At 59.2% G+C, this 21,427-nt stretch overlaps 2 protein-coding genes across 3 annotated transcripts in view; both read left to right on the forward strand.

Moving 5' to 3' along the window:
• The window catches only part of LOC111143969 (semaphorin 3F), a 28,349-nt gene extending 17,991 nt beyond the window's left edge, over positions 1-10,358 (forward strand). Inside the window, exons 3-19 of one of the 2 annotated variants that reach the window (XM_022498009.1) lie at positions 209-369; positions 475-537; positions 665-784; positions 1,427-1,519; positions 3,093-3,186; positions 4,569-4,688; positions 4,911-5,050; positions 5,187-5,301; positions 5,467-5,536; positions 5,697-5,841; positions 7,156-7,378; positions 7,950-8,038; positions 8,177-8,218; positions 8,397-8,554; positions 8,749-8,816; positions 9,109-9,242; positions 9,903-10,358. In XM_022498009.1, coding sequence (XP_022353717.1) covers positions 209-369; positions 475-537; positions 665-784; positions 1,427-1,519; positions 3,093-3,186; positions 4,569-4,688; positions 4,911-5,050; positions 5,187-5,301; positions 5,467-5,536; positions 5,697-5,841; positions 7,156-7,378; positions 7,950-8,038; positions 8,177-8,218; positions 8,397-8,554; positions 8,749-8,816; positions 9,109-9,242; positions 9,903-10,313 — 2,246 coding nt within the window. In that variant the 3' untranslated portion in view covers positions 10,314-10,358. The remainder of the gene's footprint in view (positions 1-208; positions 370-474; positions 538-664; positions 785-1,426; positions 1,520-3,092; positions 3,187-4,568; positions 4,689-4,910; positions 5,051-5,186; positions 5,302-5,466; positions 5,537-5,696; positions 5,842-7,155; positions 7,379-7,949; positions 8,039-8,176; positions 8,219-8,396; positions 8,555-8,748; positions 8,817-9,108; positions 9,243-9,902) is intronic. The other variant, XM_022498010.1, reaches the window with a different exon arrangement.
• A 3,216-nt stretch (positions 10,359-13,574) lies between these two features.
• On the forward strand, positions 13,575-18,554 carry LOC111144021 (G protein subunit alpha transducin 1). The gene is made up of 9 exons (XM_022498085.1): positions 13,575-13,799; positions 15,023-15,065; positions 15,172-15,313; positions 15,414-15,571; positions 15,660-15,788; positions 16,018-16,147; positions 16,426-16,579; positions 16,704-16,895; positions 17,294-18,554. Exons 1-8 carry the CDS (start codon positions 13,694-13,696, stop codon positions 16,892-16,894), a joined length of 1,053 nt encoding a protein of 350 aa, XP_022353793.1. The 5' UTR covers positions 13,575-13,693; the 3' UTR covers position 16,895; positions 17,294-18,554.
• The last annotated feature ends 2,873 nt before the right edge of the window (positions 18,555-21,427 follow it).

Here is a 21,427-nt window from a genome sequence, read left to right on the forward strand (position 1 = left end):
CCCACCTGCCCCACTTTCTCCTCCCAGTATCTCAGGGACTAAAGAGGGAGCTAAGTAGGCCCCCGGGGCCGGGTCAGTGTTGGGGCTGGGGGAGGGTGGAAGCTCGGGGTTTAAGATGATGGTGTGGTGGAGGTCCTCCCTCTGTCAAAGATGGCATGTCTGGATGGTCTCCAAGGAGCCTAACTGCTGTCCTGCCCTCCGCCCACAGAGCTTAAGGCCACAGGCACTGCCCACTTCTTCAACTTCCTGCTCAACACAACAGACTACCGGATCCTGCTCAAAGACGAGGACCACGACCGCATGTACGTGGGCAGCAAGGACTACGTGCTGTCCCTGGACCTGCATGACATCAACCGTGAGCCCCTCATTGTAAGGGCCAGCCCAGGTGTGGGGTTGGAGGGGTGCGGGGTGCGGGGCCCTGGGGCTGGAAGCCCTGTCCAGCAAGCCGCCCCCTCTGACCCCTGTTTCCGGCAGATCCACTGGGCAGCCTCCCCACAGCGCATTGAGGAGTGTGTGCTCTCAGGCAAGGATAGCAATGTGAGTGCTTGGGTGGAGCGGGGGTGTTTGCAGGGGGGATGGAGGGGGGTTGAGAGGCAGGGGACCTCGGGGAGGCAGCGGGGCGGGCAGGCATCTGGGCACCTCTTTGGCTTTCCCTCTGCCGCAGGGTGAGTGCGGGAACTTCGTCAGGCTCATCCAGCCCTGGAACCGAACGCACCTGTACGTGTGTGGGACCGGTGCCTACAACCCCATGTGCACCTATGTCAACCGCGGCCGCCGAGCCCAGGTGAGCCGCACCCGGCCCAGCCCCGTGCCACCCAGTCAGTAGCCACACGCCAGGGCTCTGATGGGAGGCTGAGCTTGAGCCCCAGGCCTGCCACTGCCCAGCCCGGGGACCTTGGGTGAGTGACTCCTTTCACTCCCTCACCTGGAGATGGGGCTAACAGCTGCCTTTCTCACAGGTCGATGTGAGGAGGCCTCAGTGAGCAGCCGCTCCCAGACCTCTTAGCCCTGTGCCTGTGGACCGTGCCCCTGCCGCCAACCTAGAGGGCCTGGCAGGGGCCTCAGCATCAGGAGGCTGGACACCGGGGTCCCCTTCTGCCACAGGGCCTGGGAGGAGAGCTGCCCCTTCCCCAGCTCCGTCCCGCCCTGCCCGCTTCTGCCCTTTCTCATTTCCATGTGGGTGTGTGTGTGAGCTGGTGTGACCTTGTAGGACGCGTGTGAGAGTGAGTGGACTTAGGGACATGTGTGTGTGGGCGCGTGCCAATCTGTGTGTGTGTGTGTGCACGTGGAGGGGCGTATGTGTGCTCTGGGGGCCTGGGCGCTCATGTGTGCTCCTGGCATGTGCACTGTGAGAGGCTGGCAGCCCGAGCCCGCTCCCCCAGCCCCGGCCACCCCTGGCTCTAACCCCTGTTCCTCGTCTTCTCAGGCTACGCCCTGGACCCAGACGCAGGTGGTCAGAGGCCGAGGCAGCAGAGCCACGGATGGTGCCCTCCGCCCGACGCCCACAGCCCCACTCCAGGTGGGACTCAGCCCTCCAGGCCCCTGCCAGGCAGCACTGCCTCTGAGCTGAACTGCCCCTGGGCCTGACCTGCCAGCCAGGAGCCCCCACCCCATGCGAGCCTTCTGAGGGTCTTCCTCGACTCTGGGCTCCCCAACCCTCTCCTTCCCCACACTGCGCCCTCAGGTGCCGAAGGCATTCCCAGCTGGCTTCGTGTCAGCCTGTGAGTCCCTGTAGGCAGGAGATCATGAAGCCACCAGGTGCAAAGAGAGCCTCGGGCCTCAGAACACGTGTGTACACAGGCATGAGCCTACAGCAACATACACATGTGGGCACATGTTGTACTCTCCCACACACACCTTAGTCAGCATCTGGGGTCTGAACATGGCACGTGTCTGTGGCCTGACATATTACTCTCTCCTGTCCATGCCCCAGGCCTGCACGGGTCACAGGCAGACACAGGTGTCCTGCACACCCACGTGCTGGAAACTCTGCTCCCCTGGGGCCGAAGAGGCAGAGCTGTCTGCCCTCTAGTCAGGAACTGGGACTGGGACTGGGCTGGAGGAGGGCCATAGTGGGGCTTGGGGAACTGGGGCTGGGCAGGGGCGGGCAGGGGAGCCAGGGCTGCCGGTGAGTGAGAGCAAGTGGTCACGTGAGCATGTGTGTCTGTGGCAGACAGTGCGGAAATGTGGGATGGCTCAGACCGCATGTGTGTGCAGTGTGTGAGCGGCGGGTTCCGTGGGCTGATGTTGGTGTGTGCTGAGCTGTGTGTGCAGTCCCGTGTGCACAGAAAGTCACGTGTGCCAAGCGTAACTGGAAGTGGGCCTGTGTACACCTTCCCATCACCATCCTTGCCCCTTGCTGCCACCTCCTCCCTGCCTCTGCGCCCCTCTCTTTCCCCTCCTTTCTCCCCATGAGCTCATTCTGGTCCCAACGCCTTATCAGCTTTTCTGCTGGCATCCTCAGGGCTGGGCTGGGAGGCACGGAGGGCTTTGTGAATGCCTTGTAGTCTGGGCTGGACCTCTCAACTCCTGACTCATTGGGGAGACATGGGGAACTGGGGGCTCTGCTGAGGGGCAGGGGAAAGGCCATGGCCCTTTCGTCTGTCCTGAGGACCCCAGGTAGGACATAAAAGTCTGGGGACACAGTACCTTCAGGGCCCTTTGGCCTGGTGGGACCTGGCAACAAAGGTCAGGGCCGCAGGCCCTTGGGAGTACCTCCTGCCCTGGTCAGGTTGGCAGCCCCATCTTGGCCCAGGACAGGTGGCCACAACTTAAAGAATTGTGCCTTTGTGGCCCCAGGGGCCCTGACCAGAGTCTCCCTGACCCAGTTGGCATGGGGGGCTTTAGCCCCTGATTCTCAGGTCTTATCTGATACCTGGAACCAGGAATCAACTCCCTTGGAATGTGCATCATGACCCTTCCCCAGGGAGACCTGGCTGGATGGTTAAAACCCAAGGATATCTGGGGAGTGAAGGGATATGGCTTCAGGGTGTCTCCAGGGAGCTTGTGCTTACCCTGGGGACATGATGACCCTTAACCTTCCTGGCTGTGGGACCAGCTTGGACAATGCTGAGCTCCCCTCTGCCCTGCAGGATTACATCTTCTATCTGGAGCCGGAGAGACTCGAGTCAGGGAAGGGCAAGTGTCCGTACGACCCCAAGCTGGACACAGCTTCAGCCCTCATCAGTGAGTGCCGCTACCCCATCCTGGTTCTATAGCTGTAGTGGGTGGCCTCTGCCTCTGGAATAGGGAGCGTGGCACCAACACTTTCCCCATGACAGAGACTGTGACTATGCCACCACTGAACCCTCCCATGGGGCCGTACCCATCAGGGGGCGGGGTAAGGACCAGAGCCTGATGTGAGCTGCAGGGAAGAGACTAGTGGTGTGAAAGTCTCTCTAGCCCCTCCGATGGGGGTACTAAGAGGGCCAGATCCTACCCTGAAACGGGCCGTGCGAAGGTCCTCCCCAGGCTGTCTGAGAGAGAAGACCAAGCTCCCTATGAGCTTGGTCTGTACTGGGAGCCATAGAAGGCGGGGTGGTTCCATACATGTTAGTGTGTCTGGGAGGCCAGGAGAGTCCCACAGGGGAACACAGATGGAGTTCTGACTCCCTCACCAACTAGGGGGTCAGGGTTTGTTTCTGGTCCGGCCAGGTGTCTAGGAGAGTTAGGGAAAAGTTCTCTGAGGAGGGGTCCTTTCGGGGCCTCAGGAGCAGCTGCTGCCCCTACCCCCAAGTTGGGCGACCTGACCCTGGGCCCTGTCTCTGCTTCTTTGCTGGCTGCTGGACCCAGTCTGCCCCTCAGAGCAACTCCTGGGCACTGTGCCACCTCCAAGCCTGGGAAAGACCTCCAGGCTGGGGTTAGATGTTATCTTCCCCCTCTTGCCTAGCCTGATGGTGGCTCCCCGACTAGGGGTCTGATGGGGGAAAGCAGGGCCTGCCCTGGGCACGTCTAGAAGGAAGACACGGAGTGGTATGTTAGAGCCTGCGTAGTTGCTAAATTTTCTTTCTTTCTTTCTTTCTTTCTTTTTTTTTTTAAAGATTTATTTATTTGACAGAAAGAGACACAGCGAGAGGGAGCACGAGCAGGGGGAGTGGGAGAGGGAGATGCAGGCTTCCGGCTGAGCAAGGAACCCCATGCAGGGCCTGATCCCAGGACTCTGGGATCATGACCTGAGCCGAAGGCAGACGCTTAATGACTGAGCCACCCAGGCGCCCCATTATTTCACTACATTTTATTATCTTTGTTCTTGAGGTTATTGACATGTTGTATTTGTGGGGTAGAAAGACTATATGGGGGTGTGGGTGGCTCTCCCCAGCTCCACGTGCGGTGCCCCCGGGTTAGTAGCGTGAAGGCAGCCACCGTGGGAGCATTTATACCACAGAAATCGGCTCCCGCTACGAATCACAGCCGATCACTGCTAACCCCAGTCCCCGGAGGCCGTTTTTTAGCACTGACCAACACCCCACTGGTGCCACCGTCATGCCCTGGGGAATCTGAGGGGGGAGACAGGACCCAGCCCCCGAGGTCACGGCGGTACCCTCATTGCCCCACCTCCCCGCCCACAGACGAAGAGCTCTATGCCGGTGTGTACATCGACTTCATGGGCACCGACGCTGCCATCTTCCGCACGCTGGGGAAGCAGACGGCCATGCGCACGGACCAGTACAACTCTCGGTGGCTGAATGGTGAGGGCGGCCCGTGAGACCCCAGGGTGCCGCATGTCTGCGATCCCGCAGGATCCTCAGGGGGCCCTCGTTGGGGGTCTGGCCCTGCGACAGGCTTCGGCAGGGGAGGTGGCACGTCGGAGCAAGAGTGGGGGGTGTGCCTGTACCTGGCCAGGGGTTCTGTGGGGGGAGAGAGGCCTTGTTGGAGGAGTGCCTGCCTAGCTGATCCCTGCCCGCCTGCAGACCCCTCCTTCATCCACGCTGAGCTCATCCCCGACAGCGCGGAGCGCAACGACGACAAGCTCTACTTTTTCTTCCGCGAGCGGTCAGCCGAGGCGCCGCAGAGCCCAGCGGTGTACGCCCGCATCGGGCGCATCTGCCTGGTACGCGCCAGCAGGCCCCCTACCGCTGGCCCCCACCCCCGCGCTGCCCCTCTCCACACCCGCTGCAGGCTCTAGCAGCCCTGCTCGAGCAGGGTCTCGGTGCGAGGCCCGATCTGACCCTGCTCCCTGCCTGCAGAACGACGACGGTGGCCACTGCTGCCTGGTGAACAAGTGGAGCACATTCCTGAAGGCGCGGCTGGTGTGCTCCGTGCCCGGGGAGGACGGCATCGAGACTCACTTTGATGAGCTCCGTGAGTACCCAGCAGGCTGGCCGGATCCTCCGGCTGCTCTGGGAGGGGTGGGGGCTGGATGGGTGGGGTCAGGGCCCCTCTGGTGGGCCACCGGGGCAGGAGTGGGCAGGGCCCTGGGGCTCTTGGGGAATGCACCCTCCCAGTGTCTTCTTCCTCTCCACCCAGAGGACGTGTTTGTGCAGCAGACCCAGGATGTGAGGAACCCCGTCATTTATGCCGTCTTTATCTCCTCGGGGTGAGGCCGGGGCTGGCGGCGGCAGGGCTTGGCTGCTCTGGGGGGCTATGGCTTGCGGAGGTCCCCAGCCTGGTGGTGGCCTAGGGCTGGGGGCAGGCTGGACAGGGGCACTGGGCGGAGGGTCTGCCCTGCCCATGGCAGCAGCTGGCCCTGCCCACAGCTCCGTGTTCCGAGGCTCTGCCGTGTGCGTCTACTCCATGGCTGACATCCGCATGGTCTTCAATGGGCCCTTTGCCCACAAGGAGGGCCCCAACTACCAGTGGATGCCCTTCTCTGGGAAGATGCCTTACCCACGGCCCGGCACGGTGAGGGCCCCAATTATTCCACCTTTCCCTTTCCTTTCTGTTTATGAGGACTGCTCTGGGTTAGCCCCTTTGCAGATGTGGGCCCCACCATCACGGAGATCACAGCCAGGCAGGGGAGGTGGGCCATATACACACAAAAACCTACCATGTATCCACTTTTTTTTTTTTTTTAAAGATTTTATTTCTTTTTTGACAGACAGAGATCACAGGTAGGCAGAGAGGCAGGCAGAGAGGGGGGGGGAAGCAGGCTCCCTGCTGAGCAGAGAGCCTGATGCAGGGCTCAATCTTAGGACCCGGGGATCATGACCTGAGCCGAAGGCAGAGGCTTTAACCCACTGAGCCACCCAGGCGCCCCCCCCCCTTTTTTAGATTTCATTTATTTATTTGACAGAGAGAGACACAATGAGAGAGGGACCACAATCAGGGGGAGTGGGAGAGGGAGAAGCAGGCTCCCCGCTCCGAGCCCAATGTGGGGCTCGATCCCAGGACCTTGGGATCATAACCTGAGCCGAAGTCAGACGCTTAACAACTGAGCCACTGAGGCGCCCCCCCATATATCCATTTAAATAAAGCTGACATTAAAAAACAAAACACAAGGCACCAGGCCAGCTCAGTTGGTTGAACACGCAACTCGTGATCTCGGAGTCATGAGTTTGAGCCCCATGTTGGGCACAGAGGGAACTTTAAAAAATAAATAAATAAAACAAAATGAAACGAATTGTCATTTGACCAGCACCAGTCTATGAAGAACCCAGCCAGGCTCCCGGAAGAAAGATAGTGGCCAGGTGTGGCCGCTTGGGAGCCACACCTGCAGGGGGGACAAACCTGCAGGGCAAGCTGGCATTGGGGGAGCTGACTAGTGGTGGCCAGGGAGATGAGGGCTGGGCAGGGGTGAAGGACAGGCAGAAGGAAAAGCACCAGGTCAGGGCAGAGCACCCTCAGAGTGTTAAGGGAACTTGGGGCTATGGTCTCTCGAGCAGGCGCCTGTGGATGTGGGCGGCAGACTGGAGGAAGGAGACAATAGGATGGGGGATGAGGACCTGGGAAGGGAGTGTTCAGCTCTGCCTAATGCCACCACAAGGTCATGACACACGAGGCCAGGAAGGTGGCTGCAGAATTTGGCCATGTGGGACCTTGAGACCTCGGCTGGAGCAGGGCCTGCAGAGAGGTTGGGTGAGGGGGGGAAAGCCCGGATGGGGGTCCTGAGGAGTGGAGCAGGTGAATGTGTTGGGGACGAACAAAGGAGAGGCCTCTACTGGAGCTGAGGGGGTCAGCAAGCCCCCGCTGGGCCTGACGCTCGTCACGTGCCTGCAGTGCCCTGGAGGAACCTTCACGCCATCCATGAAGTCCACCAAGGACTACCCTGACGAAGTGATTAACTTCATGCGCAGCCACCCGCTCATGTACCAGGCTGTGTACCCTCTGCAGAGGCGGCCCCTGGTCGTCCGCACGGGTGCACCCTACAGGCTCACCACCGTTGCTGTGGACCAGGTGGATGCAGCCGACGGGCGCTATGAGGTGCTTTTCCTGGGCACAGGTACCCACTGCTGCTCCCAGACCCTCCCACGCTGGGCCCGTTGGGCGGAGGGTGCTGATCCGTGGGGTGGGAGACCTACCCTGCTGGGGGTTGCTCCAGGCTCGCCAAGGTCAACTCTGCTACCGCCATCCTTTGGAGCTAGAATAGCTGAGACAAGGGGTGGGGACAGCAGGGAAACTGGGTACCCGGGGACCCGTGCAGTGTTAGGAAAAAAGGAACAGGTGGCCAACACCTGCAGGACACGTGGGTCGAAGTACCGCCATACTTGCTCTCATGCACACGTGTGCACGTGTGCCCACCACAACTCCAGCCCCTCCACACAGGAGGACCTCCAGCATCCTTTTCTCAGCAGTGCCCAAAATGAGGGTCTGGGGTGAGGGGGCAGACCCCAGCCGTGACCACTCGCCCTTATCCCAGGCCCCTTCATCCGGGGGGAATTTCTTCAACCTTGGTACAGAGTTTCTGCTCCACTGCCCTTGGGGGGTTGGAACCTGGTGGGGGAAGGGGCTGAGGCTAGTACCCCTTCCCCAGCGTCCTCAGCCCCACTGAGGCCCTGCCCGGCCCGTTCCAGACCGCGGGACAGTGCAGAAGGTCATTGTGCTGCCCAAGGATGACCAGGAGATGGAGGAGCTCATGCTGGAGGAGGTAGAGGTCTTCAAGGTGGGTACGGGTATGACACCCAGTCCTGTTCTTCTCACCCTGGCCCTCCTTAGTACCAGCTCCTTACCTCAGACCTCCCTCCAGATGGGGACAGGGAAGGGGTCCCCCGTCCCCAAGGTAATCCCTGTCTTCTTCCAGGAGCCAGCACCTGTTAAGACCATGACCATCTCTTCCAAGAGAGTAAGTTTTGCTAAGGTGGGCTGGGGGTAAGGATGGAGCCTGTTCTTCCTTGGGGTCATGCCCTTGGCATAAGGATTGGGAAACTGAGGTATTGAACGGGAAGGTGAGGAGCCCAGCTGGCTCCTGATGGGGGCTGGCTGTGGGGATCGAACAGACATGCCCCTTCCCCTGCCCTCAGCAACAACTATACGTGGCGTCTGCTGTGGGTGTCACCCACCTGAGCCTGCACCGTTGCCAGGCGTATGGGGCTGCCTGTGCCGACTGCTGCCTCGCCCGGGACCCCTACTGTGCCTGGGATGGCCAGTCCTGCTCCCGCTACACAGCATCTTCCAAGAGGTGTGGACCCCTCAGGCCCTTGAAATTTGAGCCACCAGACCCAGGGTCCTATCCTGGGGGTTTGGTGACTGATGTGATATTACCCTGGGAGTAATGGATGAGACTCTTCCCTCCTAGAGTCTTGGGGGTATAGGGACCTGGGGCAGGGGCATAGCTTTCTTGAAAATACTTGATCAGGAGCTATCCTCATCTAGGCGGAGCCGCCGGCAGGATGTCCGGCACGGGAACCCCATCAGGCAGTGTCGCGGGTTTAACTCCAACGGTGAGTGTGCTGTGCCAGCATGGGGCCCTGTGCAGCCCATGGAGCTGCTCCCAGCCACCCCACCCCCACACCGGAAGGACTCTCACATGACCCAGGGGGTAAGGGGGCTTGGGATTTGGCAGATGGGCTGTCCTTAGCCACCCACTCAAGGAAGGAGTGGATGCCCAGTGGTCTAGCCCTGCCTTCTTCCAGCATGGGTGCCCCTGTGTGTGCCCTTCAGCCCCTGCCCTGTGCTGGCCTGCAGGCCACCCAAGGCAATGCTGCTTTCACGCTGTGCCCTCTTGCCCTACAGCCAACAAGAATACGGTGGAGTCCGTGCAGTATGGCGTGGCAGGGAGCGCGGCCTTCCTCGAGTGCCAGCCTCGCTCGCCCCAGGCCACTGTTAAGTGGCTGTTTCAGCGAGACCCCAGTGACCGGCGCCGTGAGGTGACTTCCTCCACCCCTTAGTCCTCGCTGTGGGTGTGGGAGTCCCCACACAGTAGGAGGGCCACGTAGGTGGAAAGTGCTCTAGGAGCCCATCTGGGGCAGCCCCATTCTAAGAAAGCCCTTCCAAGATCCCCTCTTGGTGTGGAAGTCATTTCGTGGATCGAGTTATATGGAAACACTAGGATTTCTGTATTTTATGGAAACCACTTATAAGCCTGCCTCTTTACATGAAAATCCCATTCGTGTGCTCTGCTGGAGGTATATACCCCATGGCGTGGAAACGTCAATGCGCTCGAGCTCTAGGATGTGGGAATTCCGTGGAGGAGCCCTCGTTTTATGGAAATGCATTCCAGGCACCCCTCCCTACGCGAGGATTCTATAAGGATACTTCAGTTGGGTATTCCCATTAAAAAGAAATGCTGTGCTCGAGCATTCCCTCATTGTACAGAATCTCCTCCCCATCCTTCCTCCCGAAATGGAGAAGCGTACGGATGCCCTGTTCAGATGTATGTGGAAACTTACTGTGGGCTTTTCTTGCTACGTGGAAATTCCACACGGGGGCCCCTTCCACGGAATGGCCACAGAGGTGGTCTGCTCCGGGGGCCAGCCTGGCGGCAGGGAGGTCACACAGCTCTGAGCCCTGGCTCCCTGCTCCTGCAGATTCGTGCCGAGGACCGCTTCCTGCGCACAGAGCAAGGCTTGCTGCTCCGCGCCCTGCAGCCTGGGGACCGTGGCCTCTACTCCTGCACGGCCACCGAGAACAACTTCAAGCATGTCGTCACGCGGGTGCAGCTGCACGTCCTGGGCCGGGACGCCGTCCACGCTGCCCTCTTCCCACCACCAGCGGCAAGCGCCCCACCACCCCCTGGCGCCGGCCTCCCCACACCCCCTTACCAGGAGCTGGCCCAGCTGCTGGCCCAGCCTGAAGTGGGCCTCATCCACCAGTACTGCCAGGGCTACTGGCGCCACGTGCCCCCAAGCCCCAGGGAGGCCCCAGGCGCACCCAGGCCTCCCGAACCCCAGGACCAGAAGAAGCCCCGGAACCGCCGCCATCACCCACCGGACACATGAGGCCAGCTGCCTGAGCCTTGCGATGGGCCGGCCTCGGCCTCGTCCCTTTTAATATAAAAGATATATATATATATAAATATATATATATAAAATATCTATATTCTATACACACCCTGCCCCTGCAAAGACAGTATTTATTGGTGGGTTGTACATAGCCTGCCTCAGCGGCAGTACGGTCCAAAACTGAGACCCATGCTGGTCAGAGACAGCAGAGAACAGAGCCCACCCAGCCAGGCCCAGCCAGTCAGCAGGGCCAGGCCAGGACCACACAGTCCCCAGCCTCAGCTGGGAGTCTACCTGCTTGGCCGCCACCGCCGGGATCTACAGGACGCGGGGAGGGAGCACGCCGCCCCTGGACAGGGCACGAACTGCTCATCTTTGCCAGCATGTGCTCTCAAGCTGTGCCACCAGTGCAGACAGACGCGGAGGCGAGGACTGCTTTGGAGACTGGGAGCGGGGGTGGGGGCTCAGAGGCACTCTGAGGAGGGAAGAAGGGGCCCGTCACAAGAGGCCGGCCCCTGCCTGGGAGGGGACACTCAGTCAAGGCCAGCCCCCTCCTGGGTATTTATTCTCTATTTATTGGGGACAGGAACAAAGGAGCCCTGCCTGGGTGGGGCACACTTCCAGCCCTCCCTGCCTGGCCACTCTACCTCCTCTTCGCTTTTTCTGGGCCACTGTGACTTGGGGGCTGGGAGAATAGCAGAGGGGCAGGTGCAGGCAGGGCTGAGGGGAGAGGGGGCAATGGTGGAGGCCTGGGACCTTCAGGGGCTCCCCCAGGGCTCCCTTCTGCCCACCACTTCAGAGGATGGGTGTAAATAGCTCTGGGGGGCTTTGGGAGTAGGTGGGTAGGGGCTCCCGGTGGCCCTCGGCTGCCCAGGCCACAGCCGCCCTTGGGTTCCATCTTGCTAATAAACACTGGCTCTGGGACTGGACTTTGGCTTTTCTCCTTGGCAGGGGAGGGAGGATGGGGGTTCAGCCTACATCCAGATTCTGTCCTTCCTGCCCCCCTTCACGTGGCCTGACCACTGTTCCCACGCCTCTCTCGCAAGCTCGGCTTCCGTTCGCTCACTTGTAGGTTTGATCGTTGGTTTCTCACCTTTTGTGGTGGGCTTTGTGGCAGGCACTAAGGACAGTATCGGCAAGACAGAGCTACAGCCCTCTCAGTCTGGCTGCTCCCCTCCCTGAAAATTGACAAAATTCCCATCCTTCTTGCTTCCTTCCAGTCAGCTCTCAGCAGAGGGACTGGCATGAGCAAGTGTCCAACAGGTGGGGAAGGTCAGGGCAGGTGGGATGCTGCTGGACAGGAGAAAGTGCGGCTGGGGGCCTTGGTTCAAATTCAATGAGTCAAGTCCTGGCTGGGGGAGCTAAGAGCTGGGGAGGCCTGTGGGTCCAGCAGGGCTTATGCCCATATCTGGTGGGCAAGGGGAGCTAGAGGGGGACTGGCAGACAGTGGATGGCCCCACTTTAAATAAACCCAATAGGCAGAAACCAGATTTGCCTTGGTGTAACCTGGGCTCCTGCACTGCCCCAACTCCCTAGGGGCTGCAGAGCCACCCCACCCCCACCCCAGGGGCCCATTTACTACATGGGGGGTGGAGGATGGGTGGAACCTAGAAGCTGAAGGTGGGACATATAATCTGTTGTTCCTGGACAGGCCCGACCTGCTGACCCAATAGGGCAGATGGGAGGCCACCAGCCTCTGGTAGGAGCCAGTATCCATTTCCCATAGGCTTAAGGACCATCTCCACTGCTCAGGATCTGAGGCCTTGGCACCCCCTCGTGGTTTCTTGGGTCTGCAACAGAGCTTAGGACTACAAGGCAGCCAGGTTTCCAGGAAGAGTCCGGCCAGAAGGTATAGGGTCTCTGGAGGGAGCCTTGAGAGCCCAGGGTTTGGGTCTTTCTATTGGAGGTTGGGAACTCTAGAGCCTGGAAACTTCAGGCTTAATTGAACAACTTCCACCCAGCAGTACTCCTCGTCCCGTCTGAACCTATATGCAGACCCTAGACCCCCTCAGCTGAGGCAGGCTTGCCCTACAAATGCCCTTAGGCAGCTCTCAGAGCACCCACAGGGAACAGATCAGGAGAAGGACAGGAAGTGCATCCCTCCTCAGTGCCCCTGGGAGCACCTGCTCTGGGACTCATTTTCCCTACCTGACGACAGGCCTGCAAAATGTTCTCTGGAAGAGAGCATGGCCAGCTCTGCACGTCAGAGACTTTGTTGCACGCAGACACACCTGTACACGTAGGCACAGGCACGCACAAGTGTGCCCACATACAGGCATACACATGCGTAAGTGCACAAGCACACATGCAGAGGCGAAAACCACAGGCTCGTGCACACTAACGCACATGCTACTTGTGTGCGTGCATTTTACAACCATACACAAATACCCGTGTGGACATGTTATTCCACATCAGCATGTGTGTGCATGAGGAAAAAGGAACACATGCACATGTGTGTCTGGTATGCACGGGCACACATGTGCCCCCCCTGACAGACACACCTGCACATGTGTACATACAAGTGCAGACATGGACAAACGTGTTGTGTCATTGCTTTGGTTGATGCCAGCAAAGGACAGACACCCATGCACACACAGCAGACATGCATGCTCCTTCCCTCAAGTCTGTTGGAGTTGTGGAGGTATGTCGAGGCCCTGCGCAGGTCAGGTCCAGCCTTTGGTACGAGGCAAATGCAATGTTCTCCCTTCCTTCTTGACTCTGCAGAGTATGGAAGCCCGGTCCAGAGTCACCCAGCCCTTCCCAACCACTTGCTTCCGTGTGGCCCTCTGAGCCTCCCCTTCCTTGTCAGTAAAATGGGACTGATGACGTGGGCACCCATTCACCAGGGCCCGTGTGAGCTTACAAAATAGAGAGCAGTGCTGAGTCCAGTGCTGGGCCTGGCCCAGGTGCTCCATGCTTGCTTCTCCCTCTCTTCCCTGTCCCAGCCCCGCCTCCCTGCCCCCACCCAGGGGTTCAGGGTCCTATTCTCCCCCTTCTAAGTCTGGACCCTGTGGAACCAGACTCCCTGCTCTGGTGCAGGGGCTGGACTGTCTCCATGGTCTCTCCTAGAGGGTTGGGGCTCATAGAGTGGGGTGCAGAGTCAGCAGCTGAGGGATTGGGGCCACGCCAGCCTGATTAGAAGGGCTGGGGGCTGAGCTGGCTTTACCTGTCCTTGTCTCTCATTGGCTCTTGGGAACCCCTGGCCCCCAAATCCCACTAAGCAGCCCCACCGGGCCTGCACAGGTCTGTGGAAAGCCAGTCGATTGCCAGTCCTGGGGTCAGAAGGGTGTTGGGAGACCTGAGCCCGGCTCGCCCGGCTCTGGGGATCCCCTCCATCTAGAACCAGCCAACCACACTGTTCACCTGCTGCTGGGACCATGGGGGCTGGGGCTAGCGCTGAGGAGAAGCACTCAAGGGAGCTGGAAAAGAAGCTCAAAGAAGATGCTGAGAAGGATGCTCGAACCGTGAAACTGCTGCTTCTGGGTATGGGTGTGGGTCCAGGTGGGGGCACTGCCACCAGGTCGCAGGCGGGGGGGGGGGGGCAGGCAGGTAGCTCTTCTGTGAAATGGGTGACTTGGGAAGCAGAATGACCCTAAGACAGGTCAGGGAACTGAGTGGGAGCCCTGGCCCTGGTGGGCAGTACTCTGACTCCGCAAGGCTGGGTATCCCGTGGAACCCCTCTCCAGGGGGTCCTGACTTAGGCACCCTCCTCTCTGGAGAAGCCCTGCTGGGCAGGGGTCAAAAATGAGGGGCTTCCTTGGGAGCCCTACAGTAGCGCTGATTCCTTGGAAGAAGAAGGTAACAGTCCTCCTAGGAGTGGGCATCCTTTAGGACCATCCAGATCCACAGACAACGGCCCTTAGATTCCAGAGCTTTGTTGTGGGCAAACCTAAAGAGGGTGTCCCTCTTTAGAGCTACTAAGGCCCCGGGTAGAATAGATAAAGCCAAGCACTTGGTCCCATGGGAGGTGAGGAGAGGTGGGACTGAGGCGGTGCCTCCGGGTCACTGCCTTCCACAAGGGGAAGAAGGAGCTGCTTTGAGAGGCAGTGCAGGTCCCACCCCAGGCTCTCCAGGACCCAGTCAGGCATCTGGATGTGGGCAGAGAGACCAAGCCAGAGCACCCCAGGGAGACAGAAGCTAAGCCAGAAATCCCATTAACTGTACCCAAAGCCCTGGCGAGAGCAGGCTCAGAGGGGCTGTCAGCTCTGTCTTCTCCCCCACTCAAAGGCTCTAATTCCCTCTGAGCCTCTAGGAGACACTCCCCTCCCTACAACCCCTGAAAAGCCGGGGTTGACCCGGCTCCAATAATCCTCTGCATGCAGTACCAGAATCTTCCACGGTGTGGCGCTCCAGGTTCTCCTTATTTTGGTTTCAAAACAACCAAGAATGGAAATACCAGGGGTCTTGGAGGCTCCCCAACACAGCTGAGGTCGTTGATTGCCCTTGTCACCCCCTCGTCACTCCTGGCATTTACAAATGTGTTTCCTCCAGGGTGTCGGGACCTTGCTTTGGGGTGGGGGTGGGGGAAGCAGGTGGAACTGGGGTTTGGACTGGTACCTGCCTTGAGTCTGCCGGTCGCCATTTTCTGAGCCCGGTTGTGGGGGAGGGGGGGTTAGGGGGGTGGGGGAGTAGGGGGTGTAGAAGGTGGGGGGAGGGTTGTAGGGAGGTGTGGCAAGCGCAGCTCTGAGACCGAGTTTCCCTTCCAGGAGCGGGTGAGTCCGGGAAGAGCACCATTGTCAAGCAGATGAAGTGAGTGCCCTTGCCCTTTCTGAGGTCCCTGAGGGTGGGCACACCCACGGGGCCTGTCCTTCCCCACCAGTCCAATTGGCCTTGACCCGGCTCACCCTGGCCACAGGATCATCCACCAGGATGGGTACTCGTTAGAAGAGTGCCTCGAGTTCATCGCCATCATCTACGGCAACACGCTGCAGTCCATCCTCGCCATCGTGCGCGCCATGACCACACTCAACATCCAGTATGGAGACTCTGCCCGCCAGGTGTGCAGGGAGACTGGCTGAGCGGGGCCTCTGGGGACTCGAGGCACGAGACTGGGCTCAAGTCCACGGTCACCACCACCAACTCCCACCCCACCCTCAGGACGACGCCCGGAAGCTGATGCACATGGCGGACACCATCGAAGAGGGCACGATGCCCAAGGAGATGTCAGACATCATCCAGCGGCTGTGGAAGGACTCGGGTATCCAGGCCTGCTTCGAACGCGCCTCTGAGTACCAGCTCAACGACTCGGCGGGCTAGTGAGAGCGCAGGCGGGGCGCGGGGGTGCGGGCGGGGTCCTACCATGCCCCTCCACCGCACCCACCCACACCTCGCGGTCTCCCGCAGCTACCTCTCGGACCTGGAGCGCCTGGTCACCCCGGGCTACGTGCCCACTGAGCAGGACGTGCTGCGCTCCCGTGTCAAGACCACAGGCATCATCGAGACTCAGTTCTCCTTCAAGGACCTCCACTTCCGGTACAACCCCGCACCCGCGCCCTGGCCCTCCCTCAGGGGCTGGGGCTGCAAGTGCAGCGCCCCCACGCCCTATTAGAGGCCCTGTCCCAAAGAGACCCTGCCCCTCCTCAGACGCCCCACACTCCAGTCCCATCCGAGTGCCCCCCAGCCAGCATTAGGAGGCAAGGGGATGCCTGTGGGTGCGTCCATGGCGTTCCAAGCGCGGGTTCAGGCCCCAACTGCTCCCCAGGATGTTCGACGTGGGCGGGCAGCGCTCGGAGCGCAAGAAGTGGATCCATTGCTTCGAGGGTGTGACCTGCATCATCTTCATTGCGGCGCTGAGCGCCTACGACATGGTGCTGGTGGAGGACGACGAAGTGGTGGGTGCCAAGCAGGGCCCGAGTGTTTCCAGGGAAAGCCGGAGACAGTGCTGCGGGAGCGGGGAGGGTCTGAGAGCGGACACTTGTTCCAGAACAGTCGGAACGAGGACACAAGACAGCCAGCAGCCACGCTGAGGGGGACCGTGGGGGAGGCTGACTTGGAGCTGGCTGTCAGCAGAATGGCCCCGGGTGCCCCAGAGCCTGTGGGCCCCAGGCCCAGGGGGACGGCTGCCCGTGCCCCCCCCCACCCGGTGCCCTACAGCTTCTGTCCTCCTCAGAACCGCATGCACGAGAGCCTGCACCTGTTCAACAGCATCTGCAACCACCGCTACTTCGCCACCACGTCCATTGTGCTCTTCCTCAACAAGAAGGACGTTTTCTCCGAGAAGATCAAAAAGGCGCATCTCAGCATCTGCTTCCCGGATTACGACGGTGAGAACCCCCTCTCCGCGTCCTGGCCGCCAGGCGGCGCCCCAACCCCGTCATCCGGGCCTGCGCTTCTCCAGCGGCGGGACGGAGTGGGGACACCGAGGGAGAGCACCCCTTTCCCTGACAGGGCCCAACACGTACGAGGACGCGGGCAACTACATCAAGGTGCAGTTCCTTGAGCTCAACATGCGCCGCGACGTGAAGGAGATCTATTCCCATATGACTTGTGCTACTGACACACAGAACGTCAAGTTCGTCTTCGACGCAGTCACAGACATCATCATCAAAGAAAACCTCAAAGACTGCGGCCTCTTTTGAGGTAGGATCCTCGTGGGCTGGGATGCTCCCCTGTCTTGCCCCTTGGTCTCAATACGTCACACTCCATCCCCAGCTCTCCACCCCACCTCACTGTGGCAGACCCCACCCTAGGTCATCATCAGGTCCTGTGCCAGCTCTCCAGACCCATCCCACGTGGCTGGTGGCTGGTGCCAACCCCCAATTCCCAGGCCCCACCTTGGCCCCTCAGACTCCATGCCACTGCCCCACCGCCACCCTGCCCTCCAGGGACACAAGGCCCACTCACTAATCCCTTCTGACCCTGCCCCATCCCTCTGGTGTCCTTGCTTACAAGCCCACCCCAACAGTGCCTCTTGGCCTATGGCCAATTATTTTGGAGCTCAGGGATGTGTTGACTTGCTTCCTTTTCTCTGTTCACAGGTGCCTGAACTCATGTGTGTCCCTGACACCCTGTAGCCCTAGCCACCTTGTAGCCCTAGCCCACAGGAGCCTATTAGCCCCCCAGAACTCCTGGACCCCAGCCTGTGGTCCCACCAGCCACACACCCAAAACCCTGAGTCCCACTAGCCTTGAGGCCCTGACCCTCCCCCGTGTCTCCCAGAGCCCAGTGCCCCCAACACCACTGTTGCCCTTCACGGCCTGGCGGCACTGGCCTCCAGGACCCACCCCAGCCAGCCCCAGCTAGGAACAGGCAGGACTTGGGACAGCTAGAGCTCACAGTGACTCAGCAGTGCCCAACTGACCAATCTCCGGCAGGTCTCTCTCCCCAGGGGGCCCATGACTCACCTGGTGGGTCTGGGTTCAGCAAACAGCCCTCCCTCCCAGGTTCATGAAGAGCGAGGGGGCAGGCAGAGATCCCTCCTCCAAGCAGGCCTACTGCTTACCATCAGCCCATTCTAGCCTTACTACCTCCATGTGGCAAGTCAGGCACCTGTCTACCCAGTGGCCAGTGACTCCCTCTCAGTAGCTTCAGGGGTCCAAAGTCCAAGCCACTCAGGCCTATGTGGCTCCCACATTAATGAATTAGTGAGTGGGGGGCAAGCCTGGGAGCCCCTGGGTGTCAGGAAGAGATTTAAGCTGGACCCTTCCCCACACAGCAGGCTCCAAGTAACCCCCTGTCTCCCTCCCCCACAGGCTCTGCCCCCTCCATCCTTGGACACCCAATCCATGTCCACCTCACCCCCACCCACCCACAGCGCTTCAGGCCAGCCAGCCAAGGGGATGGTCTGTTGAGGGAGGGTACTGTTGACACCCGCTGTGGCCAATGGTCAAACTGTCCTGAGGGGTGGCTGGGGGCAGAGTCCGACTCCATCGATCAGCTCCAGGCAGAGGATTTGGGACATGACTGAGGCCCAGGTTGGGCCCAGAGGGGTCTACTTCAGGTGGGGTCACAAGCAAATCCAGGTAATCCTCCCATCCCTGCCAGCAACTTCTCTCACCCTTTCAGGGCCCATTCCCTGGCAGGAAAAGCTGAGGGCCATGTCCAAATTTTGTCAGGGACAGAGGCCCATGTACCTGTACCCCTGCTCCCAGTTCCTCATCAAGCCCCAAGTCCTCGCTGGGGCCTGTGAGCCAGGACTTATGCTAAGTCGAGGACAGGGGCTTCCATCTCTCAAGGCCAGAGGACAGTCCACACTCCCCTCAGGCAGATGCAGACTCAGCAATAAACCTTCGCATCAGGCCCCAGCTGTCCTTTCTTGTGGGGAAGGGAAAAGCGTTCATTGTCACGAGTCATAGGCATTTATTAAGTGCCCAGTGCTGGGCTGGACATCAATGGGAAGACGGAAACTTCCAGAGAGAAGAACCTGGCCTGGCATGGCAGGAGCGATCCTGGGGGCATGGGACCAACCGGGGCCTCTCGAGAGAGGGCTTTAAGGGGAAAGGAGCCATGGGAAACGTTCACAGGGATAATCTTGGATCAAGATGGAGTTCTGAGGTAGAAGCTTATTCTGTCAGGGAGAGTAGGGGGTAAAAGGCCCAGAAAGGAGGGCTTGTGGGCCATAGCTCAATAGGGCAAGAGCAGGCAAAGGGGACATGGGGTGGGGAGAAAATGGGCGGGTGCCAAGTGCCAGCCTGAGAGCCTGGGCTTCCTCCAGAAGCTAATGGGTCTTAGAGGCCCTTAAAGCTAGGACCTAATAGCAGGGCTGGGATTCGGGTGAAGCAAAAGAGGCACTCACCTGGGGTGAAAATGTAAGGTGGTGCCAAAAAGTTCAGTAATCAAGATAAAGAATTTATGAACGCAGTACTTTTTAAATTCAAAATTACTGCAGGGGAGTCTGGCTGGCTCAGTCTGTAGAACATGTGACTCTTGATCTCAGGGTTGTGAGTTCAAGTCCCATGACCTACTCAAAAAAAAAGAGAAAGAAACAAACAAATCACTGCAAAAAACCCATGATGAACAAAATATCAAAATTTTAAATAAAGACAAGATCCAAGAGAACCCTGCTGAGCTCTATATTGGAGCCCGAAGCAGAAGGAAAATGTCCATTCCTATATATGTTTTTATGTATTTTTAATGGTAAATTTTTTAATAGAATATTAAATTAGTTGAAAAAAGATTTGAAAGTAGATATATTCAAAGTCAACATTATTTTAAGCTTAGCTATTTTGTCTATATCTGAAACAATTTATAATTTTCTTTTCCTGGCTTTAATGGAAATAAAATGATCAATAATATTTTACAACTCTTGTTTCTGGAAAAAAAACAATCATTAAGATTTTTCATGAAAAAAATTTTATTTTCATGAAAACAGGTATGTAGGGACACACATTTTTTTCCCCTGGGGGCCAGTGTGAAAGGGTATGAGGGCAGAGAGCAGCAGGGCTGGGGAATCCGTGCTGTCCTTGCAGAAGGAGGAGGGCAGAGCTGTGAGCCGGAAGTGAGATGGAGAGAGGGGGAGTGAGGGCGCCCAGGCCTGAGCACAGTGTGGTGGTAGAGGGACCTGGGATGGGTTAGGGAACTCAGCCATGCTGGTGCTGCTCAGAGGCCAGAGAGGAGGATGGGGCTTGGGCCCGAGGGGAGGCTGGGGTTCGGACCCTCACCAGGGGGTCTTGGTCCCAGCTGAGCTAGGCTGCTCACCTCCACTAAGGACCCTCTGACAGAGCAATTTACTAGAGTGAGAGGAGTAAGTTCAGGATTTAGTGGGGAGAGACAAGGCAGAAGACAAGAGGCTTTGAGGAGCTGGGAGTGGTAGGCTTGGAAGGGAGGAGGCTGTAAGGCGAGGTGGGCTAATGGGGTCTTCCACACAGTCATCTTGTCTTGGAAGAAAAGTAATGAGCTCCCCAGCCTTCCTGAGTCTGGGCAGAGAGAAGCCCATACACCAGACAGGGGCTGGATCCCACTCTCCGGGGAGTCCCCTCCACAGACAGTTCTGACCCCAGGGTGGGGGATTCAGGACTGGGATTCCTGGATCCCATGGGCTGGGGCTTGCCCTGCCTATGGCCACAAATATGCTGGGGTCTGGGGTCGGGGTGGGGTGGAGGGGCGGGGCCGAGTCCCCCAGCTCGGAGCCTCCCCGGCCCACTCAGGCCCCACTCACCGCATCTGTAATTACACCCTAAGGAGCAGAGTCAATGGGTGTTCAGTGCCTGAGTCACCCTTGAGGGCAGGGGATCAGAGCCGGACCGAGGCAGCATAGGGGCCGCACCCTAGTCTTGTAGGTAAGGGTCATTTACTGTGGGAACCCCCACTCACCAGCATCCCTGCCTGACCTGCAACCTCAAGGTGCCCTCGAGGGCTCTCCCGGCCTTCAGCTCTGGCTCTGGCGGGACTAACCTGGCCCGGCCACAGACCAGAGATTAGACAAGCCTGGTCGACGGTTAATGCCGCTGACGTCAGGGCCTAGTTGGGTGGCCACTAGGGCCTCGGGCCCTCCCCACAGGCAGTAGCATAACCCACGTGACCTGGGCTCATTAAGCCGCTTCAGTGGCCAGAGAAGCTGGGGGCCAGATCTCGGGAGAGAGGGAGGGCATGCCAGAACTGTGGGAGCGGGCCTCAGCCAAGAGGTCATCAGCTCTGAGGACCCAGGCTGGGGGAGGGCTAGATGGGACTGTCTGCCTATGGGTCCCTCACGGGGTTCCACACCCTGTATTATACCAACTAAACCCCTACTTTTCGCTGAAGAGGAGCCTCCCAGACACCACCTGGACAGAGTATAGTCAGGAGCTCTGAGTGTGGGTCCTCAACGCTAGGGCATGGAGGTGAGAACCCTCCTCTCCTATGAGGCCTTAAAACCCCCCACATGACTCCAAGCCACGTGTCCTGCCCCCATGCACACCACCTACTGGTGCAAATTGCACGCTCATACTCACGTTTTCCTGTAGTCGGGCTGTTTCCTCTATCCGAATGCCCTTTCTCTTCCCCATCCTGGCATGTGCCTTTCTTCCCCTTGGCAGAACCAAGCCCACAGGTTGCTTCTCCATCAGGCTTTTCCTGATTCGCACCCTCCAACCTGGCAGGAGCTTTCCTGTCTAGACAACCCAGAGGGAGCTCTTGGAGACACAGGCTGCGTGGTGGGATAGCAAGAGGGGCCACGTGAAGTACAGGAAGAGCTG

Source organism: Enhydra lutris, unplaced genomic scaffold (genome assembly GCF_002288905.1).
Source record: "Enhydra lutris kenyoni isolate GAN:26980312 unplaced genomic scaffold, ASM228890v2 scaffoldscaffold10, whole genome shotgun sequence".
NCBI lineage: Eukaryota > Metazoa > Chordata > Mammalia > Carnivora > Mustelidae > Enhydra > Enhydra lutris.

Bases quoted from the DNA above. Each gene is read 5' to 3' on its own strand.
- LOC111144021 (XM_022498085.1), top strand. From the start codon at position 13,694: ATGGGGGCTGGGGCTAGCGCTGAGGAGAAGCACTCAAGGGAGCTGGAA. The intron at 15,066-15,171 runs GTGAGTGCCCTT...CCCTGGCCACAG, and splicing joins ACCATTGTCAAGCAGATGAA to GATCATCCACCAGGATGGGT. The intron at 15,572-15,659 runs GTGAGAGCGCAG...GGTCTCCCGCAG, and splicing joins CTCAACGACTCGGCGGGCTA to CTACCTCTCGGACCTGGAGC.